This window comes from Diorhabda sublineata, chromosome X, assembly GCF_026230105.1.
Source record: "Diorhabda sublineata isolate icDioSubl1.1 chromosome X, icDioSubl1.1, whole genome shotgun sequence".
Classification (NCBI taxonomy): Eukaryota; Metazoa; Arthropoda; class Insecta; order Coleoptera; family Chrysomelidae; genus Diorhabda; species Diorhabda sublineata.
The window spans coordinates 30,518,304-30,544,801 of NC_079485.1; the positions used below are offsets into that span (position 1 = coordinate 30,518,304).

The 26,498-nt window shown below is 34.7% G+C and overlaps 1 protein-coding gene across 1 annotated transcript; it reads right to left on the reverse strand.

Annotated features, from left to right (window-relative positions):
• Nucleotides 1-431: 431 nt before the first annotated feature.
• On the reverse strand, nucleotides 432-24,949 carry LOC130451076 (short stature homeobox protein-like). The gene is made up of 5 exons (XM_056789874.1): nucleotides 24,463-24,949; nucleotides 13,819-14,051; nucleotides 5,799-5,856; nucleotides 1,873-2,087; nucleotides 432-629 (listed from the first exon to the last, which is right to left on the reverse strand). The coding sequence occupies exons 1-5, from the start codon at nucleotides 24,947-24,949 to the stop codon at nucleotides 432-434; spliced, it is 1,191 nt and encodes a 396-aa protein (XP_056645852.1).
• Nucleotides 24,950-26,498: the final 1,549 nt, after the last annotated feature.

Sequence of the window (26,498 nt, forward strand, 5' to 3'; positions counted from 1 at the left end):
ATCGAAACGCACGTCAATCAGTGTAATTGTGAGTGTTGGTGATAATCATTGACGTGCTTTTCGACAAGCACGTTATCTTCTTTCAGAGACTGAAGGAACACTGTTTAACTGAAGAAGATAATTTGGTAATCGAAACGCGCGTCAGACAGTGTAATTGTGAGCGTTAGTGTCTTCAGAGCGAATGTCACAACGGTTCCACAAATTCCAGCTTAGTTGATCGGCTATAACTAAAAACTATGGAACAAACGTCTTTCTAACTAATTTTCTACAAAAATTTTTACAGTGAATATCGCAGAATATTTTTCTTCACATCTTTACAGCTTCTTTACAGTTTCCTTTACAACGATATTTGAAGTTACATTTAAATTTTTATTTACCGAAAGTGAGATGGCAACAAAGTTAAATATTTATAAATAATTTAATAAAAAAAATTAAAGAGGTTTTTCCCGCGATGACAATCCTAAGGCTTCCGTATGTTTTTTCGCTTTAAGCCTCAAATCGGCAATACTAGAGTTTTTGTGCGCCACTGCCAAGGCAGCGAATTCTAGAGGATATTGAGGATGACATAGTATACTCGCTGCTGCAGCCGCTGCTGAGCCACCTCCTACAGCTACAGCTGCGGCTGCGTACTAAAAATACAGTTTCATTAATAATAGTGTTTATTTGCCAGAAAAATAATCAACATTCGTTCATTTTTATTTTACTATAATTTGAATTATAAAGAGAACAATCCAAAGGAGAGAAAACTTTGTTATCCCATTTAGATTTAAGAATATTTTAACTGTGATATAACTTTTTAATACTCAATAATACAAAATCTAATCACATAAAAACTAAATGTTGCGCATGGAATTATCTTCTGTTCTTATGTTTGGAATAAATCCAATTTTTAAGTTATTATGTACTTTGTGAAAAAAACCTGAAATAGGTCGATTTATTTTTAAATTGACATTTTACAGTATGAAAATATTATCCCCCCAGCACCTCCTCTGAATTATAAAGACCCCTTCGAAAATTTTGAATAAGAAAGGGGGTCGCGTGGCACTTTGTTGGAAAGGGATTTTAGTCCTCTGATTAGCAATATAAAGTTTTTTCAATTTGGTGCAATCATAACTGAGAAAAATCAATTAATAAGATTTACGTAGAATGAAGATAATAATGTCGCATAACATTTAGAATGTATTTCTCAATACAATTGAATTAAAGCTTCAAAATGACCAACAGGCGATTTTGGAAGTCTCAATACTGTATTCCTCCTACTCAATATTACAGTTATAGAGCAAGGGGTTCTCCAGGCAAAGAAATTCCTCCGTACACTTATTGAAACAGATTTTACACTAACTTTAATTGATAAAATCAAGAAAGTGATAGTGAAAGATGTAGCTTACTGGTCAACTGAGGCATGGAATACAGTTCTACTAATCATGATATTAGAAATTCTTTGAGAAAGTAGTGAATTTCCCTTGACTGTGTTGACTCGCCAAATGACAGTTCTAACCGAGGACCCCTGCTTCAACTGGCGAGAGAAATTTCCGGCTGTGGTAAAGCAAACGACTCAGACATTGATGAGTGGATGGAACAAGACCCCGACGCCAACGAGGAGATTGTCTACGAGGACATAGCAGCGCTACGCAGGGCAGAGATCTATGTCTACACCTACTGACCTATTGTTTTTACATGACGAACCGTTCGCAAAATTAGTGGTATACTACAATGTTGTAACATCTCAATAAATCGTATTTTTGTTCAAAAGGATGTTTTAGCACAAAAAACTGTACAAAATACGAAATTTTCAAGGTCATCGGAACTGTGAGGGTTAAACGATACAATTAGCCGATCATTTATTAATTGTATTTGAAAAAGTAGACTTACCTGCTGTGCTGCTGATATAAAAGCTGAATTGATCGCAGAGAAAGCAGTGCCTTGTTGGGAAAAAGGTGTTGTCGACAGCCTGTCGTAGTTTGTTAATGCTACAGAATTCGATGTCAAGGAAATACCTCTTAGAGCAGGTACATTCATATAAGGTACCACTCTGCATGGTTCTAGTGGTGTACTTGAAGGTGGACTCTGGCTGTTTAATATTACACCTACAACAATTGATTATACAGCATTTAAAGACGTGATTGAAATTTAAATATATGTATTTATATGTGTAGTTCTTGGCCTCACATAGTATATAGAGTGCGTTCGCGAAAATCTTTATGGACGCGTATGTGACAAGTCTCGACAAGATTTACACAAAGTTTCAACCTTCTACTTCGACCCTTTTCATGATAGTAGAGTTCGGACAACCACTCAGTTAAGTTGTTTTGAAAACTGTCTCAAATTGAATTACGCGCTGTTAAAAAAAATTGACCAAAACCAACACAAATCAAAAAACAGAATGGACCGTGTTTGCAATGACTTGTATACATCATTTTCAACAATTAAAAATTGGTTCAAGTTGATTTGCTAGGGATGAGATTTTGAAAGTCCTAGAACATTTAAGAAGCCAATTTTTTGCATCATCAGAGGGCCTCGCGAAATGTACCTTGCCCACATAAAGTTAGGTCTTGCGCTGCCACTGTGTCTTTTATTTGGTTGACGAAATGTGCAATATTTGAACATGGTATTCCTTGTCAATGTCCAATTATTGTTTTGAATGAAACCTGAAACGTTATAAAATCTGTGTTTGCTACGGCAAATACATTCGTTGTTATTTAGAATTAAGTTGAAGGCGACGAATTTTTTCCTTAAACTTTCGTTACATACGTAAGAGTGTAATTCCATATATAATTCGTTACCTAGTCTGGTATAATCACACTGTAGATGGTAGAATCAATTAAATTGCAACCGTCTCCCGGAACGTACATAAATCAATTTGACTAGTGGAAGCGGTAACTCGCATAAGCCCGTTAAAATATTTAGAAGATGAAATTTGTAACTGAAATTATACTTAACATCGCAAGAATCGACCCTCATAATTTCCAGGGCGACTATGAATATGTCATGACTTCATGCCCCACAACAAATCTGCGGTACATAATCGAATTTATATACAAGAGCACGCCAAAAAACTGCTAAGAGAAAGTTTTCAATCAAATAAAATAATTCCCCTAGGGAACAATTTTCCGGAGCTCAGTCATCCAAATACCGGGTCCGGGCGGAAGATGACTGGTCTGGGTACAAGTCCGGCGAGGGCCGGACCCCAGGGACCGGTAAATTACACTTACTGCCTACTGCTTTGCGCGTACATCAACACAACGCCGCAGTTCCTCTTCCTGTTTCTCTTTTTTGACTATTTGATTACCGACCGGATTTTTTATTCCAAAAATACCCAACATTTTATACAATTCATACTAACAATTCGGTTTTTACCCAGTCAAAAATAAATTATAGGTTAAAAAATTCGTTTTTAGCAATAAACAAACTTTGAGAATGGTGAGAAAATTATTGTCGCGTGAGGTGCTTTCTATGACATTTTTTAAATAATTTTCCGTTTCGTAACCAATAGATCTGAGTCCGATTCCCAGACCAGGGATTGCACAAATGATTTTTACGATTACTGGTAGGACTTCCCTTTTCACTATTTCTCTCGTTTCCCATTATCTTAATAAGCTCTCTACTGTAAAATGGTCGGTAGTGTTTCTTGGTGGATCTTTTTTGTAGGTGACCAAAATATACGTGAGCCATTTTTTTTCAACCTCCGATCGCTCCGTGCAGACGCTACGCGGGCAAAAGAAAGCCGACATGCGCTGTAGGCGACTGCAAAATATTTCGCACTACACACGCCATTGTTTACATTCAGGCGTCAGTCGGCGTTGTGCTAAGGTCACGTAAACATGTCCGCCATTATTGTAGCTCCCTCCAAGTGGGAATTGCGAAGTGTGCTTCGTTTTCTACTGGCTGAAGGCCATAGTGCTGCAGAAATTCATCGGAGAATGAGTCGTGTGTATAGGGAAAACTTCATGAGTTATGGTGTGGAAAGTTTAAAGATGTGTATGAAGAAGGGGGCCATAAAGTTGACAGAATGGTTAAAGAAAACTACAGATTCACCATCACTGCTTTGTCTACGGATTTTCCAGAAGTTTCGAGGTCTGTTCATTGGAGGCGAATTTCTTTGAAGACGGTATTGAAAAGCGTGTCCACAGATATAACAAATGTCTCAATCTTTTCGGTGATTATGTTGAAAAGTAAACGTGAGTGTACCAATCTTTTGGTAATAAAATTATTGCTTTATATGAATTTGTCTTTTATTTATAGCCTATCGGAAGTTGATGAAAAAACGGCCCTCGTAAATGCAGTACGTAACTATAGGATGCCTTAACTGCGCGTAACCAATAGATTTGGTTTCGATTCTTATTCCCGACCGAATTATTTAGAAAGTAGGTCTTCCTTTTCCTTTATTTTCCATTTTCCCATTTACGCTCAAAATGGTGGTATCAGCATTTAGGACTCCATGTCATTCGTCAGAATTTTTTACTAGTTTCACTTCAAAAACACAGAGTTAGTTTAAAAATGTCAAATGTCACTCATATGTCAACTTCAATGTTGACGTCCGTCATGTCTTCCCTGTTTGAAAACACTAACGCACTCGCAGAAGTGTAAATGGCATCCAAGTGTTTGTTGAGACATTATCATACACTAGTGAATTCTGGTCTCATTGGTTTCAGACATTATATTCGCTTATATTTTAGTCGATTTTCGTCATCCTTAGGTGCCTCTCAAACGATCAATATTGACAACGTCGATATTTTCAAATAAGCTGTATATATGTTTTTGTTACTGGGAATGTTTGAGTTAGATATAAATCAAGTTTCAGTTATTTCTACGGCACATGCTTCTGAGGGTTAACCAACATAAAATCCTCAAAAACTTTTGACAGGTGTCAAACTATGAGTGAAGCCTGCATGAACAGCGACCATATATTTATATAAAACCTTAAAAAAATGAAGAGAGTGAAAAGTTTGATAGAGAAGAAGTAGATACACCGTATATTGGTAAGATGTGAGAGCTCGTGATAGACACTGAGCACTTACCACAAACTTCCTTTGATCCGTGTTCAACATATTTTTAAATATATGAATTCCAAAAGCAAATGTAATGATAATAAATCAAATATTGTCAAATTCAGTCATGTAATTCGAAAGAATTTACTAGGTAATAATGAGGTAAGAAAAATCTCAGTTTGCAGTCACATAAGTAATGAATCAAATTTAAATTTAACTTAAGACGAATAATTAGGTGCTAAGAAATTCAGTTTAAATCTTATGTCTTAAACACGTCATCATTAATACACTGCGATACAGACCGTCCCTGTCCACCAACCCCTCATCCGTAGATATACTGGCTTCGTCGAGCTTAGATTTGATAAAATTACATTTACAAATAGGGGTTAAGTTCCCGTTTATTCATTTCAAATATGGAATAAGCATGTTGACTGTTTATTCATGGGCTATATGCCACCCCGCGCAACTTTGCTCGTAGTATGATTGAATGGATTTGGTTAATGCCTCAGTTTTAAGTTTATCATCACCTAATTAATTGAAACAGCAAACTGTTCAAGAAAACTTGTAGCGATGATAATGTTGATTTATTTAGCGTTTATAATACAGAAGGTATAAATACTCGATTTTTTATAACTTTGAAAGTACCTACGCGTGAGTTATGTTTGTACTTATTTGATGATTGCTAAGTAAAAGTATGTAAAACGCCCTCGCAAGTTCGATAGGGATCATAGAAATGGCAAATCCGATCTAAATATAAATTTTGTTTCTATTAAATCGGATAATGAGTAAAAAACAAAAAGACTTACGTACCTTTCTGCATTTGATTCTCATGTTTTCTACATTTGGCTCTTCTATTTTGGAACCAAACCTGCAAGAAAAACAAATATTTCCTCACTGCTTATGACAGATAGTTAACAATCCATAATAATAGATAATGGAGAAGTAGGTACGGAGTTTGGAATTGTTTATCGAGTTGTCAAGAAGGTAAGCGATGACCTTGAAAAAATGTATGTACTTGCACACATATATCACTCAGAATATACTGATATAGCTATAAAAAAATTGAATCCGAAATACCCCAAGGTACCATATTGAAAATTATACTGTATCTTAGCCAACCACAAATCAAATTGCAATCCCCATCTTCGCAGACGACACAGCAATATCAGCGTATCTGCAGGTGTGCTTCCATACGGCTATAGAATATTCATGCTTCCCAAACCTTCCAAGAACTTCGTGGTTACATAATATAGCTGACATACCCACTTTTAAAAACTTCACAACAAAAATCTAATTACACTTCTACAATGGTTCGTTAATCACATAATTTGGTTGTAAAATTCCAGATCCAATACCCCAACATCTCAATTATAACTCCCACACACAAATATGAAATATAATAAACGTCAGCCATGTTGCCTTCTCGAAAACTACAACACTGATACACCGATACAAACAATAATTTTATCCATATCTTTAGATGATTTGTAATTAGGGAACCAAAAACAGTAAATAGAGACATTTTTAATAATAATAATATTAGCGTCTCATAACAACCCAGAAAACTGCGAAGAGTTTAAGCAAAATATAGGCACGTCTGAAGAAATGGAAAATAGAAGCCAACGAATGAAACTCTCCAAATATCATTTGTACATTGAAAAGAGGCCATGGCCCTTCAGTCACACTGAATGAATGAAATCACACTGATAACTTTAGCCAAAATTCAGATAATAGAATATCTGTTGAAAAAGGCCAAGCGTTTATCTGCTGTCCTATACTTCTAGCGAAAGGGTCAATATCGAAGCCAATTTCAATGTTTGTTTTTATTTTTGAGTTCACACTGGCACTTTCTTGACTTTCCGTATTTTCCTCTCTCTCTCTCTCATTGTCTCCAGATTCATCAGTCGTCCTCTCGCTTCTGTCGAACATACAGTGTCTTGTCCAGTTTTGTATATTATTAGTCAGTTTAGTCGATACGTGAACTTGAAAAGTCACTTGAAAAAACTTTAGAATGGAGGTCATTGTTGATCGTGAAAATTTTGAAAAGGAGCAGAAAGAATTGTTTAATAGTCAGAAAGAAAATTTTAGAAGCTCAGGCTCAGACTGGTTAGGTTAGGTTAGGTTGGGTAAACAATGTGGAACAAACCGGTGTTCTTGTTTTAAAAATAAAATAACATGTAAATCACAATGTCACCAAGCCTACACGTGTTGCAATAAACCTAACCTAACCAAGCCTCTACGTGTTGATTGATGATTGATTGATATAAGACTTCTTTTATCCTATTTTTTTATCTTATTTTGTAACCCCAATAGTCTGTTATCCGAATTTTAGTTAAAGTCGCAGGATAATAGACAAACGCTTGGTAATTTTTCGACTAATAATCTATTTCCCGCATTTAGCTAATACTCCGGGAGAATAGGCTTGCGTGGCGCGCCATCAGCCAACTACCTATTAACCTGGGATATTAGCTAAAATCCCAACTTGTCTATTGAACTACGACATATACATTATATAGTAATAGTTAGAAAGTACTTGATTCTATTTCTTTGAACAACTTGATATATGGAATCAAGAAACAAATAAAACTCTTATCGATGCAAAAGCGAAGATATTTTGATTACCTTTTTGAGTTAAACAGTTTCTTGGATCCAAAAATATGAAGTGATTCATATTTATTCATACTTCACTTATCATTATCAATCATTTGAATATTCTATCTGCGGATTTGAATGAAAAATTTCTGAAGCAGGCAATGTCAGTGAATTTGTCAGAAATATCAGTTAAAACTTCATTTAATATAAACTGAGGAATGTTATTCAACAAAATATGCAATAAAACTATGGCTAAATAAATTACTGGTGAAATAAAAGAAATATAACACAACGTGAAGACTTGAGACTGAATAAATTGATGTTCGCAAAATGGTTCCCTAGGCCGGCCCTGTCCAACTACTATGGAATTTTAAACATTCGGCGAATTCGTGCGTCGCTTTTCGGGCTGCGTTTTTCACATTTTTGATAAATGGTTAGATGTTTATGTGTATATAATTTTTTTAGAAGAAGGCAGTTTATCTACAGTATTTCGTCTAAATAATTTATAGGAAAGTCTATTCATTTATTTCTTTTTGTTCTAGAACTTTATAGAATTTTATTTAGGTATATGATTTCTGTACACGCAGTAAGTTAAGTTTTATATAAATAGTCATAGTGAAAATAACGAATAAGTAAAAGTAAATTATTATAAGTTAGTGTTGTGTATAGTGTTTGAATAAATTAAGAACGTAACAGACAGTGTTTATTAACCCACCCCACGAATACAAAAGTGTAAATAAATCCGAAAAACGTTACATTAATATAGAAAAATTTCTATTATAATTATTTATTACTTACTAAGTAATACTTTACTTTACTAAGTACTTTAGTAAGTAATTAAACTTTTTTTTGTTTGTTCCATAGAATTTTCGAAAGGTTAAAGTGGGGCACAGCACAAAAATAAATACTTGTTAGACCTTTTGAATAGGTTTGATTGAATATTTATCCATCTAGTCAGAAAAATAACTTTACAGAGGAGATATTCATCCTACATGTCATAATGTCTCCAGTCATAGTACAGAGGGTGTCTCATAGGAAATGTCGGTTTTAATACGTAAAAAAACATTTATTAAGGTTATTGAACAAAATTTGGAATTGGAACAAACACACCTACGAGATGTTTTTTTATTAAAAAACTTTTAAAAACTGTGCTTTATTTGTCTAATCCCCCTTTTTGTATCTCGAGGAAAGAACCCCAAAAAGTGTATTTGTGTATCATTAATTTTCAGGAACATTGATTTTTTACTATCCTGTTGTACTGAAATGGCTCTGAAGCGAAATGACACTCGTTCTCAGGATCAATATCATTAGAACAATCAATCTATAAAGTGTTTGTTGTACTGCAGAGTGACCGATTCATCGGATTCGAATCCGCAAGCGATCGAGAAGGATATCAATCACCCTTAATATACCCTTAGCGTCGTTAATCTAGTACTTAATTGATGGGTTTCCAGTAGCGGATCATAATATTCTAATATTCTAAGGTTAAATCAATTAGTTATAGTTATTTCCAATTAAATATTTTCCATTACTCCACAATTAGTTTCTTTCAGATGATTTTCCAATCTTGGAAAGAAATTTTTCTTCAGAAAAAATGAGGAAGCTTATGGGCGCGAAACAAAAAAAAACAATTACTATAAGTTACTAAAGGCGAAGACCACCAGAAACCTTAGGTGAATAGAAAAAACTTAACCTATATACCCTGCGGATGCTTAACCTCTAGGAGGACGATTGATTCCACTGGGGTTCGTATAAGTAAGAAATAACACAGTCATAAAACAATGTGGAAGGTAGAGAGATGTAGATATGCTGGTTTTTCCTGAAATCGTAAATAAAGAATATAAAAGCAGAGTAATTTAGAATTTCCAAAATAAGTCGAATGTCGGTACGTCGGGTGGCGGAAAAATATTGTTTTGTTGAGGAAATTAATCGGGAAAGAAGAAAGACCTCGTGTACTTGTATTTTCAAGTGCGTCGTGGTTGCCACATAACACGTCTTCCAGTGAAGTCGTGTTCGTCTATGTGTGCGTGCGTGCGTATATGTGAGTATGTGGGCTCACGTCAACCAGGTTTGATAAAGTTGTATGAACCGAAATCGTTTCTCTGAACGCCGAAATTCTTGCTGCTGCTGTTGATATGGTTGGACATCACTGTAAATAAGCATAAAACTTTAAGATTTCAATGAGAAAAACAGAATTTTGTGTTCAGTTTTATTGCCAGTGACTTGTAGGGATGTCGCCTGAGTCGATTTTTATGCTCACGAGTCCAATTGCGGTTTAATGCGTAACAGTTAAAGACATTCTTCAACTTATTTAATTTACTTTCATTTTTAAGATCTTATGATCTGTTAGTTTTGTAGGCTCCTCTATATCAGTTCGTGGGAGATGAACTACCAGCTGTACATCCATCTCTTGGGTTCTCTTTTCCCTATTGGTTTCCCTTCAAGTACGATGCGTGGCAGTCTACTCTCTTCCATTCTTCTTACGTGGACGTACCAGTATCTTTTTATTTGTCTCCTCCATCTTACGATGTCTTGCACCCCACATTGTTCCCTGATGTCAATGTTTCTGATTCGATCTAATCTTGTTTTTCCCATTATAGTCCTGAGCGTTTTCATTTCGGCTACCCGGAGCATGCTTTTCGTTTTGTTTCTATATTCCGTATGTCATGATTGACCTGTTACAATTCTTATAGATCCTAACCTTACTAACCTTTTGCATGTATTAGTTCGCCCATATTATCTGCCTTAAGCATCCCGATATGGTAGTCGCTTTGTTAATCTAGCTTCTTAGGTCCTTCACTGGATCGTGATAACTCGACAGGTCTATACCCAGGTATTTAAATTGTGAGATTTGTTTTGTCCTGAACTATCAGCTTACATCATAAGGGCTCTGTAGCAAAGGTTGTGCTTTTCGTTTTTTCTGTGGATACAGTCATGTTCATCGCTTGGCTGACCTGGCAAAATTTGTGTAGTTGTCCCATTCGGTATCCCATATTAAGTGATGATACTTCCTCTATAATTCTGTCCATTAAGAGATTGAACAGAAATGGGCCGAGGCTGTAGCCTTGCCTGATGCCTCCTGGTGTTAGTATCTCTTCCGTATAAGTGTCTCTTGCCTTAATTTTGGTCGTGTTGTTCGTATTGAAACTGAGGATTGCTCTTACGATGGTGTCTGGCGTTTCTTTCAATATTAGTATATTTATTATGTCGGACCCTATCAAATGCGTTGGTCTTGTCAAGCTTTGCCTAATAAATTATTACTACTATTTTTTGTGAATTCTTCTTTTAATTTATTCCCTTATAGATCTGTGTTTATTATAGTATTGTTCATGACAACTATTTTATAAAAATGGCCTTTTTTTCAGCTAGAGTCGCCACTGTATGAATCCCCTTTCCTACACATCATACGTATTCATTAGGAAATTATCTGCTAATAGTTGAATTACTTGAGCTAAATCGTTTGGAAACTGGTAATATAAGAAAAACACTAATTCCACACCGATCAATGGCTAATGGTATACGCCGATTTCCGACCCTAAACTGACCATTTTACTTTATTTGTATTTATGTTACAACTTCGCAGGATTTATTGGAAAAAAATTTTGAATTGATTTTATGGCCAGATACGTTTGTACATTATCGGACTTTACTGGGGTTCGAGCAAATATCTCGTAATGGCAAATACTGGGAATTAACAATCATGAGACTGTTACGACTGTCATAAATTTGAAACATCCTATGTAGTGCTGGATTTACTAGCTCATAACAAATATGAAGATCTAGTTGATTCCAATTTGCTCTGTTGTTCTAAATTCAGATTCCAGTCATCCTTTCAGTCACGTTGTGTTCTCTTACTGTCTTATTTGTACACTATAGTGGTTCATCATACCTTATTCTAGCACGGTAAACACACAACTTCTTTATTCTACATTTACAAAATTTGCATCAACCGTTTTTACCGATTCAATTTTTATAACAGTACAAGTTAAATATTAGTATCTTATCTACAGATATTTGTTTATGATCAAGATCTGTGTGAAGTAATTTTTGAGGTTAGTGATAATGTTCCGAGTGGTAGATTTGATGGCGATCTTTCCGATCACTCTACGATTATACAATGGCGAATAAAAAATTGAGGTCACTTCAGAAATTGCGAATAATTTTAGCGTCAATATTGATAAGGATTAGATAGTAGGCGTTAAAGCAAATTTTTCCGGCACTTGACAGCTGTCATTCGATGTATTAGAGGATTACTTTGATGAAAAATGTGCCTTTGCTTTAATTGAACATTCACTTTTACAGGTAAGGATGACGTTGATTGCGATCATAGAGTGTGTTACTTATGATTGACCCTTGAGGTATACCATTTTGAAAATATACTTAACAGTTGTTTTTGTTTGCTCTTGATTTCATTCTCTATGAGCGAATCCTAGGTTTTTTGAAGTTTTTATACAGTTTAGCTAGTTAATGTGGAAGTTTATAGAGTTGATAGAGACAGATAGATTTTTTCTTCGTGCCAATGGTTGAGGTTTGCTTAAAATTATTTAAATCGTGCAACATCGCGTAGTCGAGGTGAAATATTTGTCTCTCCAACTTCGTATTTCGTGTTTTATACGAGATTTTTTATACAAATATTTCCTAAAACCTTGTTATTTTTCTACATAATATTTTTTAAATCTATCCAGCAATGGTCTAACCTTTCCAACACTTCTAAATAATATTTGTCGTTGTTCTCCTTAAAAGAATCGTTTACGATTACTATAACTTACATGTCTGACGAAAATATCTCTCCTACAAGTAAAATAAAAGTAAAAGGTTAGAAAACAGGAGAATGTCACTCGGGACCAGATCTGGTGAAAATGGTGGATGGTTAAACAATTCGAAGAGCTATTCATGAATTTTAGCCGAAATGTGAGAAAATGCGGTCGCTTTTTACAATTTCTCATTTTATCTTATCAAGCAATTATGCGTAATATTCTATTTTGCTTTTGTTTTACCCTTTTGAAGATGAATAAAACCAATTATTATCCCGGTCGCCATCACTTTTTCGGTCGATGAATCCGTCTTTCCTTTTTTCGTAGCAAATTCGCTCTTTGCTTTAACCACGGTTTTTACTCAAAGCGTTCTTTCAATACCGATAACTTCTTCTATCTCTTTAACCTTAATCCGATGGTCGCCAAGTACTATTTAGTCATTGATGATATCACTGGTTGTTACAGTTTTTAACCAAGAGGATATTGTTAATATAACATTGCGTATTTCCATACCTAGCATTGTTTGAAATAATACCTTCCATCTGTAGGAGAATTTTCTTGTATCATAAAAGGATGAGTGTTTAATTTAGTACATTACGAGATGTTATAAAAGTCATATATTTCATATTTTACATTTTCTCAATATAACTAAAGTAGGATGACATATTTACACTTGATATAGGTATTGACATCCTGAAAAAGGTTCCAAAATTCCTCTCCTTTTCCATTCCTACCTCCCTACTTCGCAGGATCTGCTCCTTTTGTTTTGGCCTCGGCTGCTGAACGATGTTGTCTTAGCTTTGTCATGATCAGAGGTTTACAAACAGGAGAGGTGAGACAATGAGTTTTTTGTTGATTTTATTATGTTGCTTTTAGTATGGCAACCTCTTTCAAATTGAACTGAACTGCACGGTATTATTTAGCTTAAAAACTCGTACAATTCATCATGTCTGTTGTTGTCGGTCAGAACCCTCGTCGCCAGTCAAGCTATTATGACCACGTTTGAAATAAGTTGCCCAAAAATGTTTGATGCAGATTTAGTGTCTTAGCCCTCTTCAAATTACGTATTGCATTTGAGTGAAAATACTCAATTTTTTTGTTTTCAGAAAAATCGATTCACATATCCGATTGTTAAATAGAAATTAATCATCCAAAATGGTAAAATTTTAGTGAGAATCTTTCAAAGAATGAGCACTACTTAGATTGATAAGTGTTGGTAACTTTCCAGACAACCCCTGTATATAAAAGAAATGATTTAAATGCATTATGATACAAAGTTGATCCAATACTTTCATTCGAGTTGGAAATAGTCTCCAATGATTACATAGATAGACAAATAACTACAGTTGAAGCTACAAAACTTGTCAATATCAATAATACAAATTCAAGCTAATAAAGGAAATTTCTGTTCCAGCAGTGCTCAGTTACATTTATTTATCTGCTAGAAAGACCCAGATGTACGGTTAAGTTCAAATATTACTTACTTGAACTCTAGCTTCGCTCAAACCAAGTCTTTGACTCAATTCTTCTCTCATGAAGGCATCGGGGTAATGAGTCTCATCAAACAACCTTTCTAATTCATTTAGCTGTTCTAACGTGAAGTTAGTCCGGGATCTTCGCTGTTTTGTCGTCGATTTTACGGAAGCGGAATGGTTGATGTTGGTATTTTCACGTGATAATAGTTCATCTATATTCTCGTCAGATTCATTCATAACAACTGAAAATATATAAACGGTTTTCAATGTTATTAGCACAGAGTAAAAAACAACAATAAATCTGTTCCCGTTGGTAAACAATAATAAATGCGCAGTGTTTGTTATGGAAACGGAGGGTAAATGTTAGTTTACCTTCAGTTTCTGAAGACGATTATTTGGTTATCGAAACGCGCCTACTGTAGTGATAGTACTATGAATATGAAACTTTATTTTGAAGCCCCAAAGGGTCTATTGTGCCCCCTTTCTTGCTGCGATACTGGAGAGCCCTGTGTTTACAGCTGATCTGCTTATCCCTCTCCTCTTAGAACATTGGGAATATGGGATTGATGTAGCTGGCAGAGATCTTCGTCTTCTATTTCATACATCCCCAAATTCATTGTTCCGTAGTGACTCACTCTTCGAGAGAATGTGGATAGAGGTATCGTCTTCTGTACAACAAAATCTGCAGACTGCATTTTCGGCTGTCTAGGTATCCCTTGAGACAAGACTACTGTTAATATTCATAGGTTGATACCCTCCCAGAAAAGTCTTTGCCTGTCTCAGGCCCTGTAGGTTGTCCCAGTAATTGGGTTCACCCCTATCTATATTGAACTGGTCACATCATTCCATTGCATAAATTTTGAAAACATTTGGTGTGTTGCTCAGGCTCTAAGAGTGTTTTGAAGCCCTATATTTGGGTACATGCTATAGATTAGGTACATTTTTTTATTTGGAAATTCCGTATTGGACAATTTTTATTTTCATTAAAAAAGAAGAAAATTTTGTGTACTACTATTAATATATTTAGTGTGTATCTCTTGTTTGACCCGTTGGTATTTGGAGTGAGTTTAATTTTTGGGATACCCTGTGCAAATCGAGGATAATTGTAAAGTAAATAGTTTCGAGATTGTATTTATTTTTGTCTTTAGAAATCGTCGGAGTTAAATCAAGGCACGACAGATGAGCATTCCTATTTCTTTAAAGCGTAAACATGGAATGGGGACTGGAGAGTTAACAGGGAGATTGGAAAATAGGGAGGAGCAACCCGACATGATTTAAATTGCTAAAATGGGCGTTTTATGTTTTATATTCAATCAAATCTAACTAAACAAAGGGAAATTCAATTTATACTTTGTTTTCAATTTTTGCTGGAAAAAGTTTATTGCATTAAAGTGAGAATCATTGAGGGAACAATTTAACTTGTCAAAACAACGAGCAGTCATTGTTACGAACGTTATCAGATTATCATCGATTTCTGTCAAATTGATTTTCTCGTTCCAGATTTTGTTTTATTCGCAGTAGCATGTGATATCCCTTACAATTTAGTCTCTATGCCATATCTATCATTTCTAATTTTTCTTGAAATATTAGGGTGCTTTCTCGATAGACTGGGTCAAATTTTTACCTCATATACTCAACTACTTTTGCAGAATTAACGACTTTGTACCTCACATCCACATTTGCAATATGAAAAATTATAAAAACTCCTTTCAGGGGGTCACTTTAAATAAATGCTTTAAACCCCATTTAGGTTGTCTTTCCTAAACGGTGTAAATATTACTCTGTAAATGATTTTGGCTTTCTCAACTCTCAAAAACCTGCACTTTCAGACTTCTATATGATATTTCTTTCTTATTGTTATTATTACGTTGTCCTCGTTTCGGTTATTCATTGGTAATGGTAACAATTCTGTTTTTATAATAAAATAGAGGTGACACAACATTATCACATAAATCAAAGGTTAATAAATAATTTCAAAATTATTTTATTTATTCAATAAATTTATTCACAATCTGTTTTTACGTGGAAAAATAAGTAAATCGTAGGTCAATAAGAAAGCTTGTGGAGTAGAACCCCCATAATTGTCTAGTATATGAAACCCACAAAATATGTATTAAAACTAGGTTAAAAATAGGTATATTAAAGTTAGTACAGTTAAAATATAGAGGTCATTACATAATTAACAGTCCTAGTCAATTTAAAATCAAATATGCTAAAACAAAATAGTAAACATAGAGGACATTTCTTAACTAAAACTTCGAATCCTTATAAAATATGTTAATAACTGCTATCGATATCATACGGGATGAATCTATTGAGTCTACGTCGTATAATAGGCTCTGACACTGGCCAGTTGATTAAGATGATTAGGAAATTTTTCATTGGACTTTTCACTGGTCACTGGTCAATGATGTTTGACATTTTTAATGGTGAACGTACGTTGTTGACAGATACCTACTTGAAACATTCGTCTTGGTCAAATATCGTACGAAAAACATTTTCGTACGATGATTCTCTATAACTTTTGACGTGGATTAAACCAACAGCAGTGTGCCGATCAACTCGCTTAGACTTTTGGTGATAAAGCACCATCTCGAATTCAATCGTGATCTCACTTCGCTGCAGGATGAATTTGGTGAAGGTCGTCCAAAATCGGTTGTTGTGCCAGAAAACATCGATGCTGTGCGTAAACTGATATTGCGAAATCGTCATTCAATATTGCTTGAACATTTGGTTGTCAAAAAGATTCGTTCGCGTTGGATACTGCTTAATTTGACAAATGCTCAAAAAAAGCTTGTGTCGATTGGTGCAAAGAAATATTGAAACAATTCAATCGCGGTGCTCCAAAAGACGTTTATAAAATCGAGACAGGCGACGAATCATGAATCAAAGCATATGAACTCGAAAACTGAAAAAAAATCAACTGTATGGGTTTTTCAAATTCAAATAAAAATGTTCGCGCACTAAGCACTTCGAAGCAAAAGCCTGTTTTTTCGAAATAACTAGACCGACGTAAAACGGTCAATTCTGAAGGTACACCAACATTTGTTTGCCAAACATCAGGTAAATCTTTCGCGGAAGATGCATCACTCTCCACCACGACAATGCGAGCTCTCAAACATCAATTCGAACAAAAACAGTGAAAACATAGAATTGATGGATCTTCTACCGTACAGTCTAGCACCCAGTTATTTCTTCTTATTTCCGCAGATTAAAAATAAATTACGATGTCAACGTTTTTCTACACCTGAACGTTGATGCGTTCAAATCATATGTTTTGGAGGTACCTCATTCGACAAATAGTTCAAACGTAAACAAAAGTGTATTGATCTTGATGAAGAATATTTTGAAAAACAATAAAGCCTTATCCAATTAAAAATTTTTGTTTTTATTTGCCTATTTGAAAACTTAAGTAGCAACTCTTGTATCTATATTTGATTCAGATGCTGAGCCCCACAGCTGGATTCCATATGTCCAAATAGGCTTAAGAATTGTCTTATATACCAATAACTTATTCTCAATTGATAGTTGTGATTTTCCGCTGTTTTCCTTCCATTAAGAGATGTTCCCTACAAGAAAGTCTCCTATCCAATTGGATTCAAAGATATTTGGCTTCCTTACTTTATGGAATTTTATGCTCGTTTATTGTAATGAAGACACAGTTTTCTCGTCTGTTTGTGAAGGTTACGTGGATGGATTTAGATTCGTTAACTTGAATTCGCCATATTCCTAACCATTGCTGTAGCCTGTCGAGATTTGCTTGAAGGATTTGTGAAGCAGTTTGAGGATATCAGTATGAAGTAGTGCCATCGGCATACATTGCATAAAGAGTGATATCTGATGTGGGTATGTATATAGAAGATATAGTACCAGACCCAAAACGGTACCTCGTGGAGCACCTTCGTTGATTAGATGAATCGTTGAGTATTTGTTTTGATACTTAACCATGAAATACCGATCTTCAAGAAGGATTTGAAAATAAAGAAATAATTTAGTGAAGGAACTTCCCGATTTGATAAAATTGACTTCATCAAAGGTCTGATTTACATCGAGGAATATACCGGAGCAATAATTTTTGTCTTTCAGATCTTGTATGATTTTATTTGTTATTCTTTGTAGTTGCAAATGGTAGCATAGAATCCAATACTTAAGAATATTTTTTTTATTAAGAATGGATATTATTTTGGCTTTCAATAGCCTCTCCAACAGCTTGGCAAGTATTGAAAGTAAACTGATTGGTCAATAGAGAATAACTTATTCAGCTGGTTTTCTACTTTTAGATATGAGGAATATTTTAGCTTATTTCCACTTAAATGAATAGCTTGGTTACGTAATTGTTGAAGAAATTTGGTAGTAAAAATTTTGTTTTTATAATAAAATATAGCTGACACAATATTACTACATGAATCAAAGAAAATAAATAACAATCAATAACTAGGTTACGATCTCGAATCAGAAGAAGACCAATACACTTTTCTTCAGGTACCAATAATAGTATACTCAAGTGAATCAGTCCAAATGTGTTTATAGGTGTTGTGTATGAATTTTGAGTCATTCTAATAGCTAAATTTTTTCCATTAACGTTGCTATTTAGAAAAACATCTCACTTAAAGTAATATTGAAGAAGTAGCAGTATAAATCACTTAATTCAATCTTGTAGAAAGCATACAAAGATTCAAGATGCGTAAAAATCAGAATGACATACGACATCTATCAATATGGAAGTGCTCTACAATCTGAAACGCCGTTTCTGTCTGCCAAATTTGTATCCTCATTAAAGTAATAGAATTAAATTAATCTAGGTCTATTTCACTATAGCTTTATTACCCCAGGGAGAAAAGGCATTAAATTCCACTGTTGTCTGAGATAATTCCTCTCAAGGGAGGTTTTACCCACACCCCTTCTCACCCCCTACCTGTTTCCAGCGTTAATCCACACCTTCAGACATCCCAGATAAATCTTACAGTCAACAACATTATTTTGAATCGATTTTTCGATCTTTTTTATACATCGAAAAAAAATTTTTATCGATTTTATTCAAAATAATTCTAATGCAAGCGATCTATAACTTTTACAAGACAAAAACATTTTTTTGCTAATGTTCTATGATAAAAACAAACAGAAAACACAAAATCAATTAATTGAAAAATTCTCCAGTGTAGTTTAGAGCAGATTTGAGCAAACTCTTAAAAGGAATAATGATATGACACTGCCCATGTTATAAAGTGTGTAGAACCGTTTAATTACAACGATTATTTCAATTAGTATGTTCCATATCTTCATGTGTTGATAGTGACAAGTTCCATCTTGTTCTGGCTGCTTTAGGCCCTCCGCAATTTGAACAAAGTCCGTGTACATCCCACACGTAGACAATTTCGTGAAACGTAGTTAGTAATGTTATTTTTAGTAATGTAATAAATTTAAAAACATGCGTAAACATGTTAAGAGAGATTGAAAACTAGCTTCGAGTTGACTAATGACAGAAGAAAATATGCCAAACATGGATAAACCTGTTTGTCCATACAGGCGATTGATTATTGTACAGTACAGTTCCGTACTAATGAATTATTTGCAAAGAACGAGCTAAATTTTTTATAATGAACGAAAAGAAAATAGGTTACAATTTGTATGTACTAATATGGTTACTGAAGACGCAAGTTTGATCCGTGGCTCTAAACTTAAAATAAAAATCAGAGTTTCTCAATCTCAACTTGATTAAACTCAAACATTAAATTCGTAGTTGTTGCTTTCATTTTAACAGGAATAACTGTAAACTTACAATGAGGTGAAGAAAGTTTGTGAAGAAAGAGTTTTCTTCTTCATCATGATAAAGCAGTAGTCGCTTTTGATTTGCGATGTTTTAGGTTAAGTTGAAATTTCTTGAAAAATCATTTTCAAAAATGCCAATTGATAGTCTTAGAAATTACAGCGTGAATAATAATATAACCTGTATATTGACAAAAGGTTAAGTACCTTTTTGTCAGTATAAATAAGATCCCAAAGAGAAGCCACTCGTAAAGAAAAGTGATTAATGGTAGGGTGTTAAGGAGAAAATAAATCCGGTATGAGAATAACTTACCCCATAGACAGCAATTAACTAATTATTCTCTTTTAAACATTTTGCGCAACTTCGTTAGGGGTAATTGAAAACATCTTAATGTCAAGGTACTCTAATTAAGAAAAGTAATTAATTATTTATTTAAAGACAAAAGCCTTGCAGTCAAATTAACAGGTCATAAAAATAAAAGGAAGGGAGGGACTCAGGAGGGCTGGACCTACCAACTTAAATCCTTAATAGCTAGAGGCAAGGTTGTAGCTTTTAGAATGAGAATATTTTAGGGTAAGTTTTTGAAATAAAAAAGCTCTCACATTTCTTTATACCCTTTTGAAAAATGAATTGACAAACTTAAAAACCGATGCAAAAACAATTTTAACATACTGATTTCGATGTAGTGCTTTCATTATAGATTATAATAAGCAAGTCTTCCTATTCTTTGTTGACCTAACCCAAACATTCGACAAAGTAAAGCTCAAAGACGTTATAAGCTTTTTATAGGTAGAACTAGTTAAAAAAAAAGTGATAAAAATAGTCCAGGAATTTGACAGAGTGACATTCTAAGTCCATTCCTTTTCAACCTCGTCCTAAACCGCATAAAAAAGAAGTCGAAACTGCAGGAAAAGAATATACGATGGAAAACGTAGATGATGCGGTCCTCATAGCAGAGGATAAAGATAATCTATAACGGATGCTTTTCAGATTAAACCAAATGGCATAACAGTTCAATATGAAGATATCTATCCCCAAGACAAAGTCTATGACAATAAGTAAAGACCCAGTATGCTACAAATTAGCGATAGACAATAAAATAATAGTCATGAACTTCAACTATGTAGAAACTATAACACCAAGTAATAGAATCAACTACGAGGAAGCTAACAAAGCCACCAGAATCTCCGGAAGATTGCGCGACGTTATATAGCTCAACGAATTCATGTCCATCTCAAACTAGGTGCGTATATACAACTTAACCTAAGCAGATGAAACGAAAACGGATACAAGTAAGACCAAAAAACTTCTCCGAACAACAGAGATGAAAATCTTTATATCAATAACCTTCTGGAACAGAAATTGCAATTTCGACATTATACAGCTGGCGAAACAAGCATTTAAGGAAAGGCCAACTACCCGAAGAACAGCAGGCAGATCTTCAGAGAAATGAGCAGAATCATGGACATCGATATCCCAAGATCGAGACTAAAGTAACTGGAGAATACAGGGCAAGACATAAAATCAGTGGAAGAAGAAGAAGAAGAAGCTTTCATTATGTAAAGTTAACAAGTATGTCTCCGTTTAATAGTCAAAGGGGTAATATGAAGTTTTTGTATGGATTATTTACTAAACCACTCCTCGTTCACAAAAAACTGATTCGAATTTAATTAATTTTAATTTATCTCTACTGGCATCACTTCACCAACGTTCCCCTGACGTTGAAATAAGAAAAGGAGTAAGACAAGTTTTAGAAAATCCTGATGAAGGTGTCTTGGCTAATGTAAAACTTGTCAACGATGTATGTTATGCTGATGATAGGTACTCTTGCAATAGTCATCAACCACGGAGGCTCAAAGACCGTCTTGTTATAGTCTGACAGAGTTACCGAAAAAAGTTTTATAAAAAGATGGTCAACTAAGATACAAAATGTACCAGAGGAAGAAATCATGGTTAAAAACGTACAAATACGAGGATATATTAAAAAATTCTTAGCCTACTATAGAACCAAACAAAATTGTTACAGCGAACCTGCAACGTCTCTAGACCGTTCAAAAAATACGTTTCTTCCTTCTCTGCAAACCAGACCTCCACAGCTTTTGTTACCTCCTCGTTGGAAGACACATTTACGACCTTTTAAACTTTTTGTCAGTGGAGGAAAGAGATGATAGTCGGACGGAGCCAAATCTGGTGAATTAGGGGGGTGTTCTAGTAACTCAAACTCTAAATCACGAATTTTTTGCATGACAATATGAGATTTGTGTGCAGGGACGTTGTCCTGCAAAAACAAAACAACTGGATAGCTTTCCGCGTCTTTTCTCTTTAATTTTTTCCCGTAGAGTGGTCAGTAATGTCGAATAGTAATCTCCAGTTATTGTTCTACCCTTATCCAAAAAATCAATCATGATTACTCCATAGCAATCCTAAAAAAAACTGAAGCAAGAACTTTTCCACCAGATTTTTGGACACGAAACTTCTTAGGTCTTGGAGGACCAGAGTGTCGCCATTCCATCGATAGTTGCTTTGTTTCTGGATCGTAGAAATGTACCCAAGTCTCATGCTTAGTAACAATTCGGTTCAAGAAGTCTACATCGTTTTCAAATCGAGCACAGATCGAACGCTTCTAGTCAATATTTAAACATTTGGGGATTCATTTTGCAGCAATTTTTCTCATGTCCAAATTGACGTGAACTATATGATGAACGCATTCGCATGAAATATTAAGTGCTTCAAATATCCGTTTTATCCCAATTCGACGGTTTGATAAAATCATGTCATGAACTGCATCGATATTTTCGGAGACTGACACAGAATCTGGCCTTCCCGATCGGTCATCATGTTCAATGGAGAATTTACCTCTTTTGAAGCTTGCAGTCCAATTTTTCACGGTCGCATACGAAGGACATTGATCACCAAGGGTATTAAGCATATCTTCGTAAATCTGCTCACCTCTTAACCCTTTTAAATACAGGTACTTGATAATGGCTCGATGCTCCAATTGGATATCTTTTTTCTTTTAATTTATTGCGTAACTCTGGTTTACTTTTTTGACGTCAAACTTTACACTGACACTTTTAATAAGTTATTGTTCGTTGCTATGGTAACGTAATATTTTGTTTATGCGTGGAACTGATCTAGGCTAATTAGATACAATACATCCTCGTAGACCTAAAAAAAGACCATAATAAACAACAAAAGAAATCCTAGCGTGGAGAAACTAACAAGAGTAGTTGAAGTTTTACAAAACTCTTATGATCTTAACCTTGATCTCCATATGAGGATGGAAGGATGTTATGTCTCTCCAGTGCTCAAACGTTTCGAAGATTTTGAGATGTGAGTTTATTTTGAGTAACACCAAGGTTCTTGAGCGCATAAATAAAACCTTAGAAGTAACCAACACTATAAATCGACGTAAATTAGAATACTTTGGTCATGTGGTGCGTAACCCTGTAATCTTCTTCTCTTAGTAATGCAAGGTAAAATGGGTTGGAGAAACATAGGTTGGCACACAACATCGTGGTAAAAAAATCTTCGTCACTGGTTCGTGAAATCAATAAGTCAGCGAAGCAGTAAATGAAGCAATGAGAGTCAAAACGATAGCCAACATGGGAGCCAACGGTCGGTCACGCCACGCGAAGTAGAAGAAGAAAAAGAAGGTGACGCGTTTGTATTTATCACGACGTGACACACCCATTTGGATAATTAGTTCTGTGATAATTTGAAAACAAAAAATCCACTGATTTTTATGAGCTGAGAAATTTTAGTTAATAAAAATTCTCTTTTCAAGGGAATCAAAAATTTTCGTTTTTAGGTCGTTTTTTTTCATTGAAGAAAACCGTGTCCAAAAAAAGTACACGTATCACCTAATTTTATAATATGTTAACAAGCAGAAGATCAAATTCTACAACTTAAAATTCCCTACGAAATCTATTTAATGGTATTAACAGTCATCAAACTTTTTGAAAGTCCAGTTCCATAAAACGCGTTGAACTCTCCAGAAAAACACACACCCAAATTGGTTTAGATGGAAGTGGAACTTCCAAAACGAGTAACAGATATTTACGCACTATACGAAGTATCGACGGACTCAAAAAGGACGAGGTCATTAAGTCAAAGGTTTTGGACGTAACTCAACGACCACAAAATGACAACATTTTTTAATTGAGGCTTCTAGCTCTTGAATATAAGTTTCGTAAAACTCTGGTAATCACAAATCGGTAGTTTGAATTTAATGAAAAGATGTTTGTTGTACCTACAAGTAGATATATCGTGGAAAACGAATTTTTGGTCTTTTTCTAGCTTGTAGCGGCTTGGTCTGGTATAGAGTAATGTTTCGGTAGGACGAGAGATAGAATCCTGTTATTTTCGGTGACGAATTCCGCTTTTATCTGGAGAAATGTAAAGAGACAGGATCCACACTTCCATAGGGACTCTAATTTTCAGCAAAATAATGCTACAAGCCTCCAATTGATGAAGATCGGTCGCAAGATGTTGAATTTGTAGCATTCTTCTTACTCTAGCAATACTTTTTCTTGAAGTTGGGATGCTTGGAACGTAGTACCGTATCTTGTTAAAACCGAATCTAGGCGCGTCAATGAATACATAAAAAATTACGGTATTTAAGTATTAAACTGAAAATCTAAGTACCTAAAATTGGATGTTTACCTACATATTATATTATTTAATGTAGTTAATCCAATGTAAATGAAGTTTTGATGCTTGTATTGGATTGTTCTTAAAGGAAGATTTTGGTCAAAATGTTCCAATACAAGATTATAACTATAAGAAGTTTTTTAATATGAAAAAAAATAGCGATGCTGTTTGTTAGATATTGGGTTTGTCAATTTTTTTAGGACTTATTGTTGTTAAAAAAAAGAATTACTCACATATTTTATGTTCATTATCTTCACAGACACTGTTATCCTTACTAAAATCATCTTTTTTCTCGTAGTTTTTTTCACAAATTTTTTCCGCAATTGTTTCCTCGGTTTGTTTAATTTCTATAGGGTTACAAGTACTGTGTGATTGTCCCGATAAGTTACTTTTGCACCACTTTGTCGATTTTTCCGATTCGCAGTTTTTCCCGGCGGTAACACTAGATATATCAGAATTGACCTTATCGGTACACTTTTCATGAAAAAAATTTCTCGAGGAGTTTAGCCGTAAATCGATGCCGACGGTGTTATTTTCATTTTTTTCTATGTCCGAGATCAACCAATTTTTAGGCTTTTTCACATCATCACTTATCATCTCTTTTTCAGTTTTTATAGGGGGGCTAACGGGAGAGTTTTTCACTTCGAACGACATGTGGGAATGTTCGGAATTATTGTTATTTTCGAAGGATTTGGAAACGAATTGCGTTAATTTCTCCATGATTATCTGAAGTATATTTTGGAAGAGTCATATGCAACTGGAATCACCATTTGGAATCGGGAACGGTGGTTGCCTTGGCAACTTCACAGGGTTACGAGGGATGCGGTTAAGGGTGTATCCGCCCTCAACTACCGATCGTCGAAATACTATTGGCGAGTTTTTATTAAGGGGTGGCGCTTGGTATTAAATTTGTGTTTGTGTTATTCCCCCTTTTATTTATTATTAGGTGATTGCTCACTCTAAGTGGCTGAAGTTTTTACTACTTGTTTTTCGCATTACTATAATTATGTAGATTTCCACTAAAACATGCGGTCGTTAAAGAATATTAAATATCATTGCATTTATATTATCGACTATAAATTTGAAGAGATATTAGAACTCACGAAAACAAATCATTACCCACATTCGGGGAAGTGTTACTTTGTAATATAATCATATTTTTATATCTTACGGAGAATAAAATTAGAAGATGCTATGAATTTTCCATTTCACAGTTATGAGGACGTTTATTCCATTTATGGTACTAAACTTTGACGATAAATCATGAAAGAATAATGGTGAAAAGAAATATGCCTACTGCAACGAATTCGAATTGAAATACGAGGATGGTCACATACAGAATTACCTTGTCTAACCTAGAGATGGCGGTAGTTGCTTGAAAAATACCAATGTATTAGAAAGTTCATAACCTATACAGCATGTTTCAAGTTTGAAGACACCACACATCAATAGTGAACGTTTTCAGTGAATTTGTAAACACGGAAACAATTGGTCATCGTTATATGACACAATAATTTTATTTGAAAGGCATTAGCCCAACCAATAGAGAAACTGAACTGGCTGAGACTGCTCCTGCGTGAGGTGACGACTTCAACAGAAATGTTGAAGAAAATCTGTGCACGAGCTAGCAGACATAGTAGACATTCCAAAAAAAACGAAAAATTAATTATTAACTGAAAATTTGGACATGAGAAAGCTCAAAGACAAAGATTTTCCAGCAATGAAAAGGTGATGTCTGTGGTTAATGGATATTTTGAAGAGCTTGACGAGTGTATCGAACTTATTAAATATTGCTGGAAAAAGTACGAGGATGTATTGATATCTAGTTAGCCTAAACAAGTTACCATAGCAACGAACAATAACTTATTAGAAGTGTCAGTTCCATGACATGATATCAGACCGTCGAATTGGGCTAAAACGGATCTGATCTGAAGCACTGAATATTTCATATGAACGCGTTCATCATATAGTTCACGTCAATTTGGACATGAGAAAAATTGCTGCAAAATGGATCCCCAAATGTTTGAATGTTGACCAAAAGCGTGCAAGGGTAGAAACATCGCGTTCGATCTGTGCTCGATTTGAAATCTTGTTACTATGGATGAAACTTGGGTACATTTCTACGAACCAGAAATAAAGCAATAATCGATGGAATGGCGACACTCTGGTTCTCCAAGACCTAAGAAGATTCGTATCCAAAAATCTGTTGGAAAAGTTCTTGCTTCAGTTTTTTGGGATTGCCATGGAGTAATCATGATTGATTTTTTGG